A 19,067-nucleotide genomic window follows, 5' to 3' on the forward strand; every position below is an offset into this window, starting at 1 on the left:
ACACAAAATATCATCTTTAATCCAGAAACAAATTTTGCAAGCGTAAAATACTAGCCGGGTGACTGAAATGTTATTTACGTGTGATTTGGCTGTTATGCAAGACTTGCTCAGTGGTGCCTGTCAGGTCTGTAATATCAAGGACTGGGATTCATAGTGAGACTGTGGATAAAGCTGGTGGTGACCACATATATTGGGAAGCCCCAACTAGTTTCTTTCCTCCCTTTCAGTCCTCTCCTAGGTTAGGGAACTTGAAGGGTCTAGTACAACTGTTAGTGAGGAATGCAGTGGGGAGAGAATGACAAGAGTGAAAGCCTGAACAAGATAAAAACTGTCTCAACTCGTAAAATAAATATTGTAAAATGCAGACTGACATATAACATATTTGTTCTTTATAACATGTTTGCTCAGGTTATAGCTCACAGATATGCTGTGCTTGGCGTGAACGTTGTAGAATTACCTTAGCTGAAATAGTTACAGAGAATACAGAAAACACAGCCCAATATTCCCCAGTTGTGTATCTAAAAATGTTTAGCAAAATATTGCAGGAAACATTTTTGCAGAATTATAGTCCTGGATTTGCAGTCACTTAGCCTTAGCTCACATTATAGACTTTTTAGGGTTTTTAAGTACAGGCCTTGATGCCTTTAAGTGGACTATTTCTTTGAGAAAATGAACAGCTAGAATTGCTTTATTTTGAGTGTGACAGACCAAACATCTATGAAGAGAAAGGTACCAGGTAATTAATTGGGAAATGTAAAAGTGACTCACAGATTTAGTGTGCTCAGGTCGTGGGGCAATAATTGGAGGAGGAGCTTCTTCATCATCATCATCATCTTCTGTCACAGCTGTTGAAGGCTCAGTCCCTTTCATATTAGGCTGCAGTTAAGAGGTTATATGAATAAGAGGGAAAGCATATTGGATAAGCAAAGAGAAAATTGTTTTTTTAAGCAGTTTAGACTTGTTTTCTATTCTACTTCCAACAGACTTTAAATGCAGCTGCTGTAAGCATATGTAGACTGCTCAAAATTTCAACTTACTCATGTCTTGCTTCCTCTATGTTCACAACTGGTGTTATTCCTAAATCTATTTTCTTTTTTGTCCCAATCTTTGATTGCTTATAGTTTTAGAGTTTTGAAAAAGATTATGGCCTGGATTTGTTTTTCAAAATATTATTGGGGATGTTAAAAAAAAAACCAAAAAAAAAAAAAAACCACTCCTTTCCTTAAGTCTAGTTTTTAATTGTGATATCTGCATGGAATTCTGACAATGATCAGTTTCAAACCCATGACAGTGATTAAGCAGGAGATTAAGTACTTATTTCACCTCTAGAGAGAGAAGTGAATGATTTTTTTTGATTCATTGCCAATCATATGAATACCATTGCTTTAAAGAGGCATTTTAACTTCAGCCTGAGATACATTCAATTTAAAATGAGAGCAATAAAAAAAAAAAAAAAAAGCAGCAGAGTTTCTCACCTGTAGACAGGTGTTCTGCGAGGACAGCAAGATGTCACTCCTCACACATGGGTGATATCATCCAATGGAGCCCGGCAAAGAATATTTATTTCAAGGCTTCTAGAACTTTGACTTTGTCTCGCTGAGTATGCCCACCCATGCCAACATACCATGCATCCACGCAGAGGCCCTTTCAGTACTGTACCTTAGCAAAATAACTGAGGCCAGCTCCAAAGGGCGGAAAATATCTGTTACAGGTAAACAACTCTGCTTTCTTTCAAGGCGGCAGTCCTCACACATGGGAATCCCTAACTACAGAAATGAAAAAAAGAGGCAACAGGCACACCAGTGTTTTTGTTGCTAATGAGATTTTAATCATATTATACTTATGAAGGGCAGCCTGGGAAAAAACAATAAAAAACAGGCCGTAGGAAGTGGAATTGGGTTCTACACCTCAAACAAATTTTGCTGGATAGACTGGCTAAACCTACTGTCGCACTGGTCATCCCTGTCCAAAGAAATGTGAATGTGTGGAGAAAATTTCAGGTTGCAGCATGGTAGATTTCCTCCAAGGGAACAGATCGTACGTGAGCTAAGGACATTGTTATGGCTTGGACAGAATGAGCCTTGTCATGGCCCCACTTGATTAAGGATATGCAATCTATTAGCCAACTGAACAAAGTCTTGTTTGGCAATGGCAATCCCTAGTTTGTTGGTGTCAAAACAAAAACAAAAACAAAACAAAAAAAACCTGGGTGTACTTTCTATGGGATTCAGTCTGCTCCAGGAAGAAGGCCAAGACTTTCTTGCAGCCCAGACTGTGCAGTGTTTGTTCACCTTGATAGGCATGTGGCCTGGGGAAAATGTTGGAAGGATGATGGACTGCTTAAGATAGAATTCTGATACCACCTTGGGCAAGGACTTAGGATGGATGAGCAGAACCATCTTATCATGAAAAAATCTTGTATAAAGTGGATAAGTTACTAGAGCCTGGAGCTCACTGATCCTCTGCGCTGAAGTGACCACCACCAAAAATACAACTTTCCAGGTCAGATACTTCAAGTCCCCGGAGCGCAGTGGCTCAAAGGGAGATTTCACCAGCTGGGACAAATCCACATTGAGGTCCCAAGATACAGCCGGGGGCCTAATGAGTGTTACGAACGCACCCAGCAAACCCTGGGAAGGGCATAAAGGCGCGATCGCTTGTTCCTGAGAAAGCGTGAACCCTTGACTCAAGGTGACTCAGGGAAGAGCCCCAAGACACACTTTGGGTGAGGTGAGACAGTACTAGGGCACAGCAAGAACACAGGAGGAGAACGGAGTGGGTCAACCCTCCTATGAACCAACAAGAACAAGTGAGGACAGATGGAGGCAGAGGGCAGGAAACTCTGAGACAAAGTACTGGAGTATGAGCTTCCGGATTCAAGAGAGTCATAGAGTCAGAGTACATAAGAAAATAAGGACTCCTGGAACTTGGACGAGAAGAGGATTCCTGGACTGGACGAGACGAGACGAAATTCTCGAAGGCTTGGACAAGGGAATACACTTGAAGATGAAGAAGAGGTGAGGCTCTTGGAGATGTGGGAGAGTGCTGTCCCTCAGGGCGCCCTACACAGCCCCATGTGGACTGGTCATGGAGCACCCTGCCCGCTGCGCTCCCTACACAACCTGGAAGGTTGGTCGCAGACCACGCTAAGAGCGGAATGTGCACTGAGAGGAGAAGAGAGTCTGGACAGCACTTGAGAGAAGCCCAATGGGAGACTGTTCCAGACATCTGAAGACTGACTACCGGGAACACCGGATGCTTCCGAGAAGACGATTGGGGACGAAGTCCAGAGGATGGCAAGGCTGCTGGCGGATTCTTCAGGAACAATCTGAAGAGAGAAGGAAGAAGAGGGGATGCCTCGAGCGCAGGTGATCTGGACATCTGGACACCTGGACATCTGGATCTCGGAAAGAGAAAACAACTGGACATTAGGGTCTCTGGACATAGGAAGATAAGACCAATAGAAGAGTAGATATCGGAGGGTCATAGAGAAGAGGACGATGGACATCTGGACAAAAGACGTCTGGGACACTGAACATCTAAATCACTTGAACCAGAGGAGATCTGGACATCTGGATGAGGAACCCCGAGGCTTACAGGAAGGGAAGCCAAGGGCTGGAACATACCATGAGGATGATCCGAGGGACGAGACCTGGAGCGGACGGAGACATCAGGAACAAGAAGACATCGAACATGAAGTCTTCCAGACAGGAGCAGCAAGATGGACCACGATGGAAGCAGTGGAACTCCCTGGACGAAGGAGAAGCTCACGGAGGGTGTAATTGCATCCGAAGGCACTGAGGAACTGAAGCATTGCCTATTTATAGGGCAGGACCAGGAAGAGCCCCGAAGACGTCATCAGGAGGGCACAGGAGTACTTCCTGTGACTGGCTCTTTAAAAGAAGAAGAAAGCTGCGCGGCCAGCCCCTAGAGGGAGCCCTGCAAGGTAAGTGGGTGGAGCAAGGGCCTGCAGCAGCATCATGGAGGAAGAAGAAGGCCGGAGGCAGCTCCTGCTACTGAAGAGAAGCTGCACCGGGGCGTCCCAAGCCCCAAAGAAGAGGAGAGCGGTTGTGGTGGCTCCCTACTGCTGAAGGATTCCAACGGCCATGTTCGGGCCTCGGAGGAGAGGGGAATCCCAGCGGGGACTTCCCCGTTGAAGAGGAGTCAGTGGCACGGCTCCAGCCGCATGGGAAGGAGTGGCAATAGCGGCAGTCAGGCCGCGAAGGAGGGAGGCATGGTGGCAGTCCAGGCCGCGAAGAAAGGCAACGCTGGAGAAGAGTTGAGGGCCTGTCCACAGGATGGGGTCCGCGGGCAGGAGCATAACAGTGAGAGGATTCAAATGAAGCAGTCCCCACACAAACCGAACAATAGGCTGTACAGCAGCGGTAAGCACCAATTGCACTAAGATGAAGTCTTACTGAGTAGATCTTGAGACCATATAAGGACAGATATAGAAGGTATTCAAGCAGTTTTTCTGCAGAGCAGGAGAAAGGATCTAAGGCTTTCTGCTCGCACCACAGGGCAAATCTCTTACTTTTAAATTCATAGAATTTCCTAGTGGAATCCTTGCTTGAAACTAACAGAACCCAAAACACATTGTCAGATAGATCAAAGGCTTGCAAGATCAACCTCTCAACATCCAGGTAGTGAGAGCTAGGGACCTAATGGTGGGATGACACAACTTGCCTTGATCCTGAATTAAGAGGTCCGGGGAAGTCCCCAACCTGACTGGTTCCTTAATGGACATCTCTCTGAGGAGTGGGAACCTGATCTTTCTCTGCCAAAAGGGGGCTATGAGAATCATGTCCTCTGGTCTTCTCTCAGATTCAAGTCTTTGATAATAGTGGTATCAAAGGATATGTAGGATAAAGGCATCAGAGGCTAGTTTGCCCAGTGCCCGTTTAGAGAATAGAAGCCTTGCAGGGCCAGTGCAATGACATTAGTTGCCCTAGACGAACCTTCAGCATTGCCTCCTCCCCCCCGCAACTGTACTCCCCCCCCCCCCCCCCAATAAACTTTCAGGACAATAACTGCCCCTGTACAGAAGGGATGCAAACAGATGCAGGAGTACCCCACTGATGGAAAATCTGACTTGCTATACCCACCCCTCCCCTGTTCATGTACCACTCATGTAGTTCCAGGATCTGACTCAACCTGTCTGCTAGGACTTTCTCCACACCTGCCAGGTATGTGGTCCTGAGAACCATCCCTTGAGAGATGGTCCAGCCCCACAGCTAGACAGTCTCCTGACACAGGAGATACGATCCCATGCCTCCCTGCTTCAATTAGGACTACTTTGAGGCCAACCAATCTCTAAAAGCCATCCATGGATATCGGATTGCCCTTAACTCCAGGATGTTTATCTGATGAAGTTTTTCCTGAGCAGACCCTTTCTATGTGAGCTTTCCATCCCAGATTTGACACATCCATGGTGAGGACAATTTGGACCAGAAGAATTTGGAATGTGATATCGTTGGTCGGAGTGAAATTGTCCCAGGACAAGGAATTCGTGAATGGCTCTGTGACATGGATGCTGCCTCATAGATCTTGAATGGCCTGTAGCCATTGAGACCTGAAGGTCCATTTGCATCTACTTTTGTGGAGATATGAAAAGGAAGTGACGTACTGAGAATGCCATAAGGCCCAACATACTCAACATGTCCTATGCTGATTTCTGATGACTCATCTGGATCCTTTTCCACTGCAGATATCCAGGTGATAGCCCTCTATTGTGGAAGGAAGGCTCTTCCCTGAGTCATGTCAAGCAGAGCTCAATTGAGAGGATGGACTCAAGTGTGAATTGGGGCATTTGGCAACAAACCCTAATAACTCCTACACCGAGATGGAGCAGCACATTGATTCTGTGGGCAATGTGCTCTTGACCGGCACATCATCCTGATAGGGATACACATGCACACCCCAGCTTGCGTAGGTTACCATCATCACAGCAAGATATTTGGTGAAGACACACAGGGCTGTTGCTAGGCCAAAGGGCAGTATAGGATACTGGAGGTGATAGTTTCCCACAAATCAGATATTTCATGTAATAGGGGCTTTCTCTAAGTGGGTGTAAGCATCCTTGAATTTGAGAGAACATGACCAGTTCCCTCTTTGAAGAAAATGGATTTAGGTGCCCAGAGAAAGCATCTTGAACTTTTCTCTTTTCAGAAACGTGTTCAAGGCCCTTAGCTCTAGAATGGGATATAGTCTTCCAGTTTTCTTTAGAATCAGGAAGTACTTGGAGTATACCATCTTTCCCTAGTGGAATGGGTTCAACCACTCTGGTCTCTAACAGGAAAGAAAGCTGCTTTTGAAGCAGTTCCTTTTGCGAGTAACCCCAATTTGGGTTGGGGGGCCAATTTGTAGGAAAACTTCTTATAATGCCACAAACCCACAGGTCCAAAGTTACACTGGGCCAACAGTTTACGTAAAAGCTCAGCCTACTTCCAACAGCAAGGTCCTCTGGCACAGGGACAGGGATGCAGGCTATGTTCTTCATAATTCAGTCAAAATCCCACCCTGGAAGTTGACTGGTGTGCTGGCTCTGGTTTAGTGGCTCACTGCAGCCTTGGACAGGCATGTTGGGTCTGTTTTGATCGGAACAGAAAGCAGAGGATTGCATTCTCTCGGATGAAAAAAGTGCCTCTTCTGTCCCTGCCTCTGATACCTCCTGAATGAGGGTGTTGGTAGTGGAGAGATGCTGCAGTGCTGCACAATATTTATAGGTCTGTGCTACCACTGCTTTTAGCTTATCTCCAAAGATATTCTCTTCAGAACATGGCACAAGTCTTTCTTGGACCTCTGGTCAAAGGTCTGAGACCCACAGCCAAGTGAGTGTGAGCATCAATCCCAACAAGAGAAACTCTCGATGTTGTTTCATAAACATCAAAGCTCAAGGGGACCATGTGTTTTTCACACTCCATTCCTTTGTCCACCAGTCACTGGAGGGCGTCTTGCTGCTTCTGAGGAAATCATTTAGATCCATCACTTTAAATCTGCTGGACATTCCCTCACAAAGTTGTTTGCTTAAATGAGACTTGTGAGTGCCTGTTTTATGTTCAAGGCCCTGAGCTTTGGAACTTACTTTCTCATCCTTCTTACCTCAAATTTAGGAAATTGCTGAAAGGTTTTTTGTTTCAACAAGCTCTTAGCTGAGTTATGCTGATTTTATTGTGGGTATGACCATTCTGATTGCTGGGCAGGTATTATAATCTTATTGCAATTGGTGAATATTGCAAGGCAGGCATTATCACTATGATCATTTTAATTTTACAATATTTATTGTTGTTATCAGACAATTTGTTTTATCATTTTATTCCATTTCACATTTTTTAAGTTAATTTTTAAATCTTTAACAATTGGGGCATTGCAATGAAAACCTAGGGCTGTGCAGTGCTCATTTGTTTGATGTTTATGCTTTGTTTTATTTTATGTGCTGGATTTTATTTTATTTTATGTTTATCATATTGTTTTTATGAAGGTCTATTGTAAACCACTAAAAAATACTGATTAGTGGTATACAAATGTTGAAATAAATAAAATAATGAAATACAAGCCTACTTCCTGCATCTGCTTCAGCAGGACCCTCATGTATTGGCCCATAAAGAGCTGATAGGAGGCTATGCAGGTGTTTAGCATAGCTCCCTGAAACACTTTTTTCCCCAAGAATGTCTAGTATGTGAGACTCTTTCCCCAGGGGCACCGAGGAATGAGTTGTTTGCCTCTTGGCCCTCTTTAGAGCAGCTCTGGCCACAACAGACTGGTGCAGTTAACTGACTAGTTTTCAATCTGGGAGTCTTTTGGACGAGATAAACCATGTCCACTTTCCTCTTAATGGGAGCCACAGACAGGGGGGTTCTCCCAAATCCTCATCTGCACATCCTGAAGGATTTCATAGCTGGGACTGCCAAGACCTCCTTAGGGGCTCCATGAATTGGAGGATGTCTAGCATGTTTTGAAAAGTAAATGGAATGGCCTCCACCTTTATTGGGACAAAACCAGAAAAGAAGAGGTCCTCTGGCGGGGAACTCCTTTTCTCAGGGGGAAGAGAGGGATTGGAGGGGAGACCAGTCAACTCCTCTTCAGAAGCATTGTCAGTTCTGTAGCCATACCACATGACAATTCAGAGTCAGACCTCAACTGTTAGGCTAATGGTGAAGATGCCAAAGATGCCTGATCCTCAGCCAAGGTCTCAAAAAAGTGTGCACTTGGCTGTTTTGAATTCTGGGAAGTTCTGAATTTCTAAGCAAGTCCCCACCCCCCCCCCCCCTTCCCTGATGGGCTGGAGATCACTGGTGGAGCTGTGGGCATAGACTCTGATCCCCTTTCAGGAACTGGTATCAGCACCATTTCATGGCCGCTGAACAGCTGAAGGGACTCAAACAGCAACTCAAGACAGGCACTGCTGATCCTGGTGACTTCGATGCTGGGGAGACCTTGCAGAGCCTTCTCCAAGACCTGCTGGATCTTTTTGTCCAACTCCTTCTCGAAGATAGCCAATGCCAACACAGACTAGAAGGTAGGAGAGCTGACCAGGTCTTCCTTGGAATTGAGAGGTATATCAGTGGCAGACACTTGGACTGGTGGTGACAGTCACAGATCCAGGGCCTTTTTGTGGGGATGAGCACTCCTCTCCATGTGATCACTTAGGGGGGGTTCTCAGCAGCCGCTAAACCATACATACTCTCAGCATTGTGCACCAATGGAGACCGATGTTTCTTTAGCTTCCCTCAATGTCCATCATCAGAGCTCCTTGATGACAGTGTCAAAGAGGCAGAACCCACTGCCTTCATCAAATGGGAAGAATCAGACAATGGCTTGTCCTTGGGGTCCCTACCGATACTCAGTATCAAAGGAACCAACTGCTCACCTAGTGCTGATGTCTCTACCTCCACTAATGTAGCTCAGAGGCCCCTCAATCTCTACGCCATCTATGCTGATGGACCAGATGCTTGGTGCCTGCAGTGTTTCTCCATGAACTCCAGATAGAACTGTCATCCTTTTGGGGTCATGATCACACACTTGTAACACCCCTGGACATCATGCAATGCCCCCACACATAGAAAACATCTTTCACAGGGATCTGTAACAGTCATGACCTGGTGCACTGGAGACACTGCTGGAACCCACGAGACATGGATAAATTGAAATAAAAAGGAAAGGAAAATTGAATTCTATTGTAGAGGTAATAGATGTCCACTAGGCAGCGATGGCACACTGACCAGACACCAAGATAAAACAAAAACTTAAAGAAAAATGACCAAAATCCTACCTAGGGAAACTACTAGGAAAGAAGGCAGAACAAGACCATGGGGCTCTCTGACAAACAAAAAACAAGGCCCAAAGCAGGAGAAGCACGAGCAGAGGCTCCGCAGAAAAAGACTGAAAGAGCCCCTGTACGGACACATAATATGGTGGCATGCGTGGGCGTGCTCTGGGCGGAGCTTGTGCCGGGCTCCATCAGATGATGTCACATGATATGCTGGCATGCGTGGGCATGCTCTGGGCGGAGCTTGTGCCGGGCTCCATCAGATGATGTCACATGATATGCTGGCATGCGTGGGCGTGCTCTGGGCGGAGCTTGTGCCGGGCTCCATCAGATGATGTCACATGATATGCTGGCATGCGTGGGCGTGCTCTGGGCGGAGCTTGTGCCGGGCTCCATCAGATGATGTCACATGATATGCTGGCATGCGTGGGCGTGCTCTGGGCGGAGCTTGTGCCGGGCTCCATCAGATGATGTCACCCATGTGTGAGGACTGCCATCCTGCTTATCCTCGGAGAACAGAACGAACTTTAAAATAATATTGGGACTTCTATGAGCTACCACACCTTTTTTCTCAACATGTAAGAAGGAAAGGGACGGGACTAAGGCCATTAGAGATTCACTTTAGAGATTAACTGATAACAACCAGCAGAGGAAACCTTGAATTTGCATCTATAAAAGCAGCTTTGTTCGGGATACCTGGCCACCTCATTTATAAGCCATACACAGATAAAGTGAATGTTTAGCACAGTATGGCACTATAGTTTTGAAGGAAGCTAGCTTTGCTAGCTCTGATGATGGGCATCGAGGGAAACTAAAGAAACCCATTCCTCTAAGGAAGCTATGAGAGAACAAAATGGGGTATTCTAAGTGGAAGCACTAGAAAAAAACAATAAACCTGCGCAAAGCCAGCCCCCCCACACACACACACTTTACATTTCTGACACTTAAACCCGTACACCAGGGTTAGACGGCGCTTTCCTTGTTGACTGGCCTGGTCCAGCCCCGCCCAAAATGTTTTCGGTGGATCAATATATGAAACAGGTTGGACGCACCGAGTAAGAAAGACACTGCAGATAGGCAGGCAGATCACAGTGCTCAACTCTATTACGTCAACAAACAAATTAGAAATAGGCAGTTAGTTATAAAAGCTACAAAAATGCTAAGCTCATAAACTCACCACAGATGCTCCAGAAGGGAACCCATCCTTTTCTAGAGTCAGAAGAGAGAAAGAGGTCAGTGAAAATGATGCACACCGAATCACTTACAGAAGACTTTCAGGGCCAGAAATAACAAAAACAGCTTCCTTAATTATTTTTTCAAGGGTTTCCTTATTTGCATATGGCTATCTGCTAATTGGTAGTGTATAACTATACTCTAGCTTATGGCTATTTATAATAGAGAAAATGAAAATATGAATACTGTAAACATTTGCTTTAAAAACCCTCTAATATGTCACATACTTTATCTACTATTAATCTTTTCTACAGTGCTACACATCATATGCAGCGCTGTAGAAACACACAAGAAAAGACAGTCTGCACTCAGAGCTTACAATCTAATAAGACAAACATATAGAAGAGATTTGGCGCATTTCATAAGATAAGACAATAATTAGAAAAGTAAAGAAAAGAAAAGACATTTAAAAAAAGTTAGTTAATGAAGCTAAAAGCTGACAATCAGGCCTAAGATTTAAAAGCAGCCTCAAAAAGGTGAGACTTTAGATAGGATTAACACTCTGATACTCAAAATAATTAGCTATTAGACTACCAGTTAAAGTAATAAACTAAACTAAAGCAAGTAAGAAACATAAGTGATTACTTTTATTTGTAACCCAATTGGCTTTGTAAAGATAGGATTAATGCCCAAATAAATACATTAACATTAAGAAAATGCACAACATTCCCAAGAATTTGTTCCTGGTAAAATTGCTAGCATACTTAAAGACAGATGTAGGTTCTTTAAAAAGAAGTATTTTACTTTTGAATGTCTATTCTTAAATCTCATTATGGTTTGTGAATAAATAAAACGTGGGATTTTCAGTTTGGCTACAGAGACAACCTGGATTGCTTTTAAGTACCAGATTTGCAGAACAAATAAGATTTGTAAACATCTACTCTTGGAGTGAAACATCATCTTTCTTTTTCACTAGAAATTAGACTTCAAAACAGCTAAGAATAAAAAAAAAAATATATATATATATATATATATATATATATATTTGGGATCATTTCTATAAATCTGTAACAAGGATAACACTGCCCTCAAGTTGTACACTTCAATTTTAAGCATCTCAAAAATAGCTAAAATGCAACTAGTAGAGGACATGAGGAAGGGGAGTTAGTGTTGGGATGCATAAGGGAATTTACAGGCTCGTCTGTCTAAAGCATGTTTCCCAACCGGTGTGCCGCCACACCTGCAACAGCTGGCCTGGAGGATATCAGAGAGCAGCGCATATCGGCTGCTGCTTTTCTGCTTTCCCCTCCACTGGCTCTCCTTTACAACTGAAACTGCCCTGGGCCCCGTGTCGTCTCACAAGTCCTACGGATGCCATGCGGTTCCCGTTACAGAGGGAAACAGGCAGAGCAGAAAGAAGCATCGTCAGAAATTTGCTATTGGAAGGGGCAGCCGAATTTGCTAGGAAGCTGGGGGTTTTGGAGGAGAGGGAAGAGAAGGTGATGGGGTGGGGGCAGAGAGAGAGAGAGAGAGAGAGAAGGAAAGAGAAAGTATTGATGCCAAGGAGGGGAGAGGGTAAGAAAGGGAAGGTGATGGAAGGGGGTGGTGAAATGAGAGGATAGGAGAGAGAAGGTGATAGAGATAATGTCAGAGGGTGAGAATAGGAAGGTGATGATGCCAGGAGGGTAGAGGAAGAGAGGCAGGAAAGTGATAATACCAGGGGGTGAGGGGAAAGGAAAGAGAAGAGACGGTGATGATGCAGGGATAGAAGGGAGAGTAAAGGAAAGGGAAGGTGATGCCAGGGGGTAGAGAGAAAGAAGAAAAGTTGATGATGCTGGGGGAAAGGGACAGGAGGAAAAGGTGAAGATACCAGGGATGGTGGAGAGATGAGGACTGCAGTGGAGTGAAGGGAGAGGGAAGAGAGGGGGATAAGATGGTGATGATGTGAGGGGTGGGAGATAGGGGGAAGAGGGAAGAGGGAAGGTGATGATGCCAGGGGATGGGGGGGGGGGGGAGAAGAAAGAAGAGAGCGATAATGCCAGGGAAATGGGGGATAGGGAAGGTGATGGTGTGTTATGAAGAAGTGAGCTCAATGCCAAGTGTGCCACAACACAAAAACAATTTGGGAACCACTGGTCTAAAGTGAATCTATCTATCTTCCCAAACCTGTGCTCAAGGCAAGTCCCAATTCAGGTATAGCAGGGTAAGTACTGACCCAGAAAGGGCTTTCCATCTATGTTGATTCCTGGAGCAATGAAAGACAAAGTGACTTGCCCAAGGTGAAGAAGCAGCATCAGTGGGAGAAGCAGAATTTAAAGCCTGGCTTCTTCCATGCTGCTCTAACCATTAGGCTACTCCTCCATAAAGCTCAAACAGGCAGACTGCTTGGAGCACGTTGGTCTTTATCTGCTGTCATTTACTATTTCAGTGTTTCCCAAACTTTTCAAGCCCAAGGCTCACCTACATTAAACATAAATGCTGTGCCACACCCCAGCCTCCACAAGGCAGGCAATGCAGAAACGAAGAGAGCTTATATAATCCAAAGAAGAGCTAGGAAAGCACTGAAAGCCACCTCAGGCCCTCTTTCACATTTTAAAACTAAGGGGAAGAGAGAGCAGAGATACACAAGAACTCGTCTGTTACAGGTTCCCAGTCTGTGGGTGTGGTGGTATCCCCCAGACAGCTTCCCCGACGAGATCCACCACTCCATGACACAAGGCCAGTATCCCCTGGGCAACGCCCCCTGGCGAGAGCCGCCACTCCAAGACACCATCACACGGAACCAATTCCCTCTAAGTACAAGTGCACGACGAGGAAGAAGACAGCGTGCAGGGGGCAGCCAGCTCAGTTACCTTGGTGCACAGCATGGAGTTTCCAGAGCTCCTCCTCTGCTGCTCAGAATGAATCAGATCCAGTGCTCACTGTGACCCGCTGCCAACATTGGAGGGCGTGGACTATAAATGGTTTTAAAATAAACTCTCTCTGTCTTACTCACAGGCTGCTGCAAACAGATGTGTGCTGGTATTGAGCGCCCCTTTTCCTAACGCGTGCACCCGATGCAATATTCCAATCAGAAAGAAATCGAAGCGGCACACAAAGGGTGTGCTAGGGAGAAATATGTATTTGTGGTGCTCAGAAGTGTATTGCATCAGGTGCAAGGACATCTGAATTGTGCGTTCCTAACAAAAGTGCATTGTTTGCATGAAATTACTGAAATCTACAATGCGTGGTTACTAAACGGAAAGGAATCACCCACAGTTTTTTAAGGTGTCCCTTTAGCTAATCATTATGTTATGCTCCACTGCTCCCTATATACATTTTTTTAAATTTTTATTCTAAACCCAAATTACTAAATCTCTTACTAATCTCTCTCAACAACCTTAGGGGTAGATTTTCAACACCTACCCCCCCTGCCTCCCCCTGCGCACCGGGACGCATGTAAGTCCGGGGGCTTGAAAAAAAAAAATGGGCGCTTGGGCCGGGGGATGGAGAGCCGGCGCGCGCAAGTTACACCTGCTCGGAGGCAGGCGTAACTTCTTCGATAAAGGTTAGGAGGGGGAGGTCATCATTTAACTGTTTCAACCCAGGCTATTATCAAGGGCCAGCACAATGGCATTAGGCACCTTAGGTGAACCTTCAGCATTGTGCCCCTCCCCCCACCAATATCATACCCTCTAATCTTCAGGACAATAACCACACCCCCGCCCTTGAGATTTAGATAATTTAACTCCTCATAATCACCCACTGCCATTCTTCCCAATCTCTTTACAGGCTCATTCTGGAAAGAGTGGTTGTCAAGTGATCATGTATTTTGAAAAATGTTAAATACCCTATTGTTCTCTGAAATACATTTTTAATATTCATATTATTTTATAAAAAAAAAAAACCTGCTGCTTTAATCTTAGGATTTTATTGTCCTTTTGGTTTTGTACGGGTCGGTCTGCAGTGCTGTCTTCCCAACAGCAAGGGTCCCTGCTGCTCAGTCCTTCAAAAGCCTTATGGCTTGGAAGTCCTGCTGGTGGCCATGTTTCCAGCACTGCCACGAGATAGAAGTCTGTCCCTTTCTGAGTTCCTAGCCTGGGCCATGCTGTAGCCCTCCGTGTCTTAGTCCTTGGCTTCCTAGCTCTAGATCCTTGTATGGCCTTCTGGTTGATAATTGCCTGTTTGTTGTTTGGCACCAGTTTAATGGCCTTCTTAGCTTGTCTATGTTTGTCTGTCTGTGTCTTTCTTGTCTAGTTCCAGTTTGTGTGGCCTTCTTCGTCTTGTATTTGTCCTTTCTCTAGCCATGCCTGTGTTGGCCTTTGTTCTAGTCTTGTCCTTGTCCTGCCTGTCTGTCTGTCCTGTCTTGTGGTGCACTTCCTTGTTCCTGTCTTGTCTTGTTTTCTGGGCACCCTGTCTCCCTGCAGTCCAGTGCGTGTCCTTTCATCCCTGTCCACGAGTGCACCTCCTGGTGAGTCCGGTTGGCAACCAGAACCCGAGAGCTCATCTCGAGGGGGAAGTAGCTGGTCAGGTGGAAGACTCTTATGCTCGACCTGTCCTATGCTGTAGAGCGAGCTGTTCCTGGGTCCAGCTCTGCCCCCCCTCTGGGGGTTACTCTTACCAGCCCCCCTTGTCCTTACGGTTTTAATCACAATGTTTTATATTTTTTCTTGTTATCCGCTTTCAACAAATTGTATTGTATATGGTGGAACAGAACGATTTAAAATAAATAAATCAAATATATTTTATAATATCTACATAATATAATCATGTCACAATGCCTGATGAATTTATCTGTGATTTTTGGGGCTAGAAGACAAATGAAATCAAGAAATACATATATTTATAAAAATGAAAGAAATCCATACGGCATTGGTTAAAGGTAATTTCTGACATGGCTGGCTAGGATGAACTAGGATGATTTTTTCCCTTACTACACATTTTTAAAAAAAAAGTTAATTCTGTTGTCATCTCAGTAGCAGTGACCCAAACTCCCTCCATTGCCAGACACTTTTGTGAAGTTACACAAAGATAGAACTATATAACAAACCTTCCATACCAAAACTATTGCTTTGCTGTGACTGCAGCTGCTCTTTAGCACGCCCCAGAAGATGCCTCCATAGGCAACCGGTTAGTTTGCCTAATGGTTAAGCTGGTCATGGCTCACCTGGGGCTGAGAAACTAAGATACTTCTGTTTTGCAGTGTCCTTAGAGTCATAGAATTTCAGCACATCCAGAACTGCTTGGGGGTTTTTCTTTTGTTCCAGCTTAGTAATATTAGATGTCTGCAACAACCGAGCCCATTGTTCTGGCATTCCCTGAACAGGAAAAAAAAAAGACAAGCACATGAAAAAAAAATGCATCAGACAAACAGCATTAGCAATAATCAGACATCATCAACATTTAAGTTCATTTATCAAACCTATGAACATGGACAAAATTTAGAGAGAGCTCTAGTAAATCTTCATGACAAGCAGTTCAGCAAAACAAATGTCATAAAATGACAGGTTAATAATCACAGGTTGTAGCCATAGTGGGCAGACACTATTGCAAACTTGAGGAAACCCAGATCTCCAATCCACTTAGTTCTATCCCACAGCAGGATCTATGCAAGACGGGTGGCTGCTCACCAGCCCTTCCAGCTCCCACACAAAACACACACACATGGGTAAGGACACTGGGCAAAAAGGAATGATAGCCACAGGGACAGGTCTCCTCCCTCTAGAAAATCTCCAAGGCCCAAAGCTGCTGTTTTCTTAGACTTTCCCAAGTAATACCCTGCCATAAGGCCCTGCTGAAGGTATTTCTCCCACTCTGCGTCTGGGTAAAAAGCTTACTGAATCAGGACCTATATCTAAAGCTTCTAAGGAAAGCAAGTTCTTATTTCCTCTGAATGAGAAGTATTAATGCTACTCACAGTGAATTCACCAGTCACAGCATCGAAGCCCACGTGAATCGTGTGCTCAAAATCTGAGGGGGGAGAGATCTCTGGCCTTTCCTTCTCTTTTTTCTTACTTCCTGTAAGGAGACATTAAGGTGTTTAAAAAGCCAAGCCCATAATCTCCCATCAAGTTCCAATTTTATTGAAGCAAACGCATAACATGAAGATCAAGCAAGGTCAGGAATTGTAGTGATGCAATCACACACAGGTTTCAGGCCTTCTGGCTGTCTGCCTCCGGATGATAGAGCTTTTAATATTTTATCAATGTATGCCTGCAATATCTGCCCAACAACATTTTGGGGCAGGGGAGAAGACCATAGCAGAAAAAGACAGAAAGGCACCGACATACAGTCCTTAGGACTATACAGTAGATTAGTCTATGAACTCTACACCACAATAAACCATAACTATAATACTGTGTGTAATAAAACTACCCGTGTAAGTACCTTGGTACAATTGGTCATGAACTACTTCGCTAAATGACTATGTCTAATGATATATTGTAACCGAACCTTTGACGGCACCTGTTAGAATGTACTATAGTACACTTTTACCTACATTAAATATGTGCCTACATGTAAACCTGTTAGAATGTGCTATAGTACACTTTTACCTACATTAAATATGTGCCTACATGTAAACCTGTTAGAATGTACTATAGTACACTTTTACTTACATTAAATATGTGCCTACATGTAAACCTGTTAGAATGTACTATAGTACACTTTTACCTACATTAAATATGTGCCTACATGTAAACCTGTTAGAATGTACTATAGTACACTTTTACTTACATTAAATATGTGCCTCCATGTAAACCTGTTAGAATGTACTATTGTACACTTTTACCTACATTAAATATGTGCCTACATGTAAACCTGTTAGAATGTACTATAGTACACTTTCACCTACATTAAACACGTGCCTCCATGTAAACCTGTTAGAATGTACTATAGTACACTTTTACCTACATTAAATATGTGCCTACATGTAAACCTGTTAGAATGTACTATAGTACACTTTTACCTACATTAAATATGTGCCTACATGTAAACCTGTTAGAATGTACTATAGTACACTTTCACCTACATTAAACACGTGCCTCCATGTAAACCTGTTAGAATGTACTATAGTACACTTTTACCTACATTAAATATGTGCCTACATGTAAACCTGTTAGAATGTACTATAGTACACTTTTACCTACATTAAATATGTGCCTCCATGTAAACCTGTTAGAATGTACTATTGTACACTTTTACCTGCATTAAATATGTGCCTACATGTAAACCTGTTAGAATGTACTATAGTACACTTTCACCTACATTAAATATGTGCCTACATGTAAACCTGTTAGAATGTACTATAGTACGCTTTTACCTACATTAAATATGTGCCTCCATGTAAACCTGTTAGAATGTACTATAGTACGCTTTCACCTACATTAAATATGTGCCTACATGTAAACCTGTTAGAATGTACTATAGTACGCTTTCACCTGCATTAAATATGTGCCTACATGTAAACCTGTTAGAATGTACTATAGTACGCTTTCACCTACATTAAATATGTGCCTCCATGTAAACCTGTTAGAATGTACTATAGTACACTTTTACCTGCATTAAATATGTGCCTACATGTAAACCTGTTAGAATGTACTATAGTACACTTTTACCTGCATTAAATATGTGCCTACATGTAAACCTGTTAGAATGTACTATAGTACACTTTCACCTACATTAAATATGTGCCTACATGTAAACCTGTTAGAATGTACTATAGTACACTTTCACCTACATTAAATATGTGCCTACATGTAAACCTGTTAGAATGTACTATTGTACACTTTTACCTACATTAAACATGTGCCTACATGTAAACCTGTTAGAATGTACTATTGTACACTTTTACCTACATTAAATATGTGCCTACATGTAAACCTGTTAGAATGTACTATAGTACACTTTTACCTACATTAAACATGTGCCTACATGTAAACCTGTTAGAATGTACTATTGTACACTTTTACCTACATTAAATATGTGCCTACATGTAAACCTGTTAGAATGTACTATAGTACACTTTTACCTACATTAAACATGTGCCTACATGTAAACCTGTTAGAATGTACTATAGTACACTTTTACCTACATTAAATATGTGCCTACATGTAAACCTGTTAGAATGTACTATAGTACACTTTTACCTACATTAAATATGTGCCTCCATGTAAACCTGTTAGAATGTACTATAGTACACTTTTACCTACATTAAATATGTGCCTCCATGTAAACCTGTTAGAATGTACTATAGTACACTTTTACCTACATTAAATATGTGCCTCCATGTAAACCTGTTAGAATGTACTATAGTACACTTTTACCTACATTAAATATGTGCCTACATGTAAACCTGTTAGAATGTACTATAGTACACTTTTACCTACATTAAATATGTGCCTACATGTAAACCTGTTAGAATGTACTATAGTACACTTTTACCTACATTAAATATGTGCCTACATGTAAACCTGTTAGAATGTACTATAGTACGCTTTTACCTACATTAAATATGTGCCTACATGTAAACCTGTTAGAATGTACTATAGTACACTTTTACCTACATTAAATATGTGCCTACATGTAAACCTGTTAGAATGTACTATAGTACACTTTTACCTGCATTAAATATGTGCCTACATGTAAA

At 43.3% G+C, this 19,067-nt stretch overlaps 1 protein-coding gene across 2 annotated transcripts in view; it reads right to left on the minus strand.

Annotated features, from left to right (window-relative positions):
• Window positions 1–19,067, minus strand: part of PAK2 (p21 (RAC1) activated kinase 2) — a 233,987-nt gene that overhangs the window by 94,642 nt on the left and 120,278 nt on the right. For both annotated transcript variants that reach the window (XM_029615636.1, XM_029615638.1), the window contains 4 exons: window positions 16,338–16,438; window positions 15,588–15,738; window positions 10,446–10,477; window positions 769–876 (listed from right to left, as the gene is read on the minus strand). In XM_029615636.1, the coding sequence (XP_029471496.1) occupies window positions 769–876; window positions 10,446–10,477; window positions 15,588–15,738; window positions 16,338–16,438 (392 nt within the window). The remainder of the gene's footprint in view (window positions 1–768; window positions 877–10,445; window positions 10,478–15,587; window positions 15,739–16,337; window positions 16,439–19,067) is intronic.

Source organism: Rhinatrema bivittatum, chromosome 9 (genome assembly GCF_901001135.1).
Source record: "Rhinatrema bivittatum chromosome 9, aRhiBiv1.1, whole genome shotgun sequence".
Classification (NCBI taxonomy): domain Eukaryota; kingdom Metazoa; phylum Chordata; class Amphibia; order Gymnophiona; family Rhinatrematidae; genus Rhinatrema; species Rhinatrema bivittatum.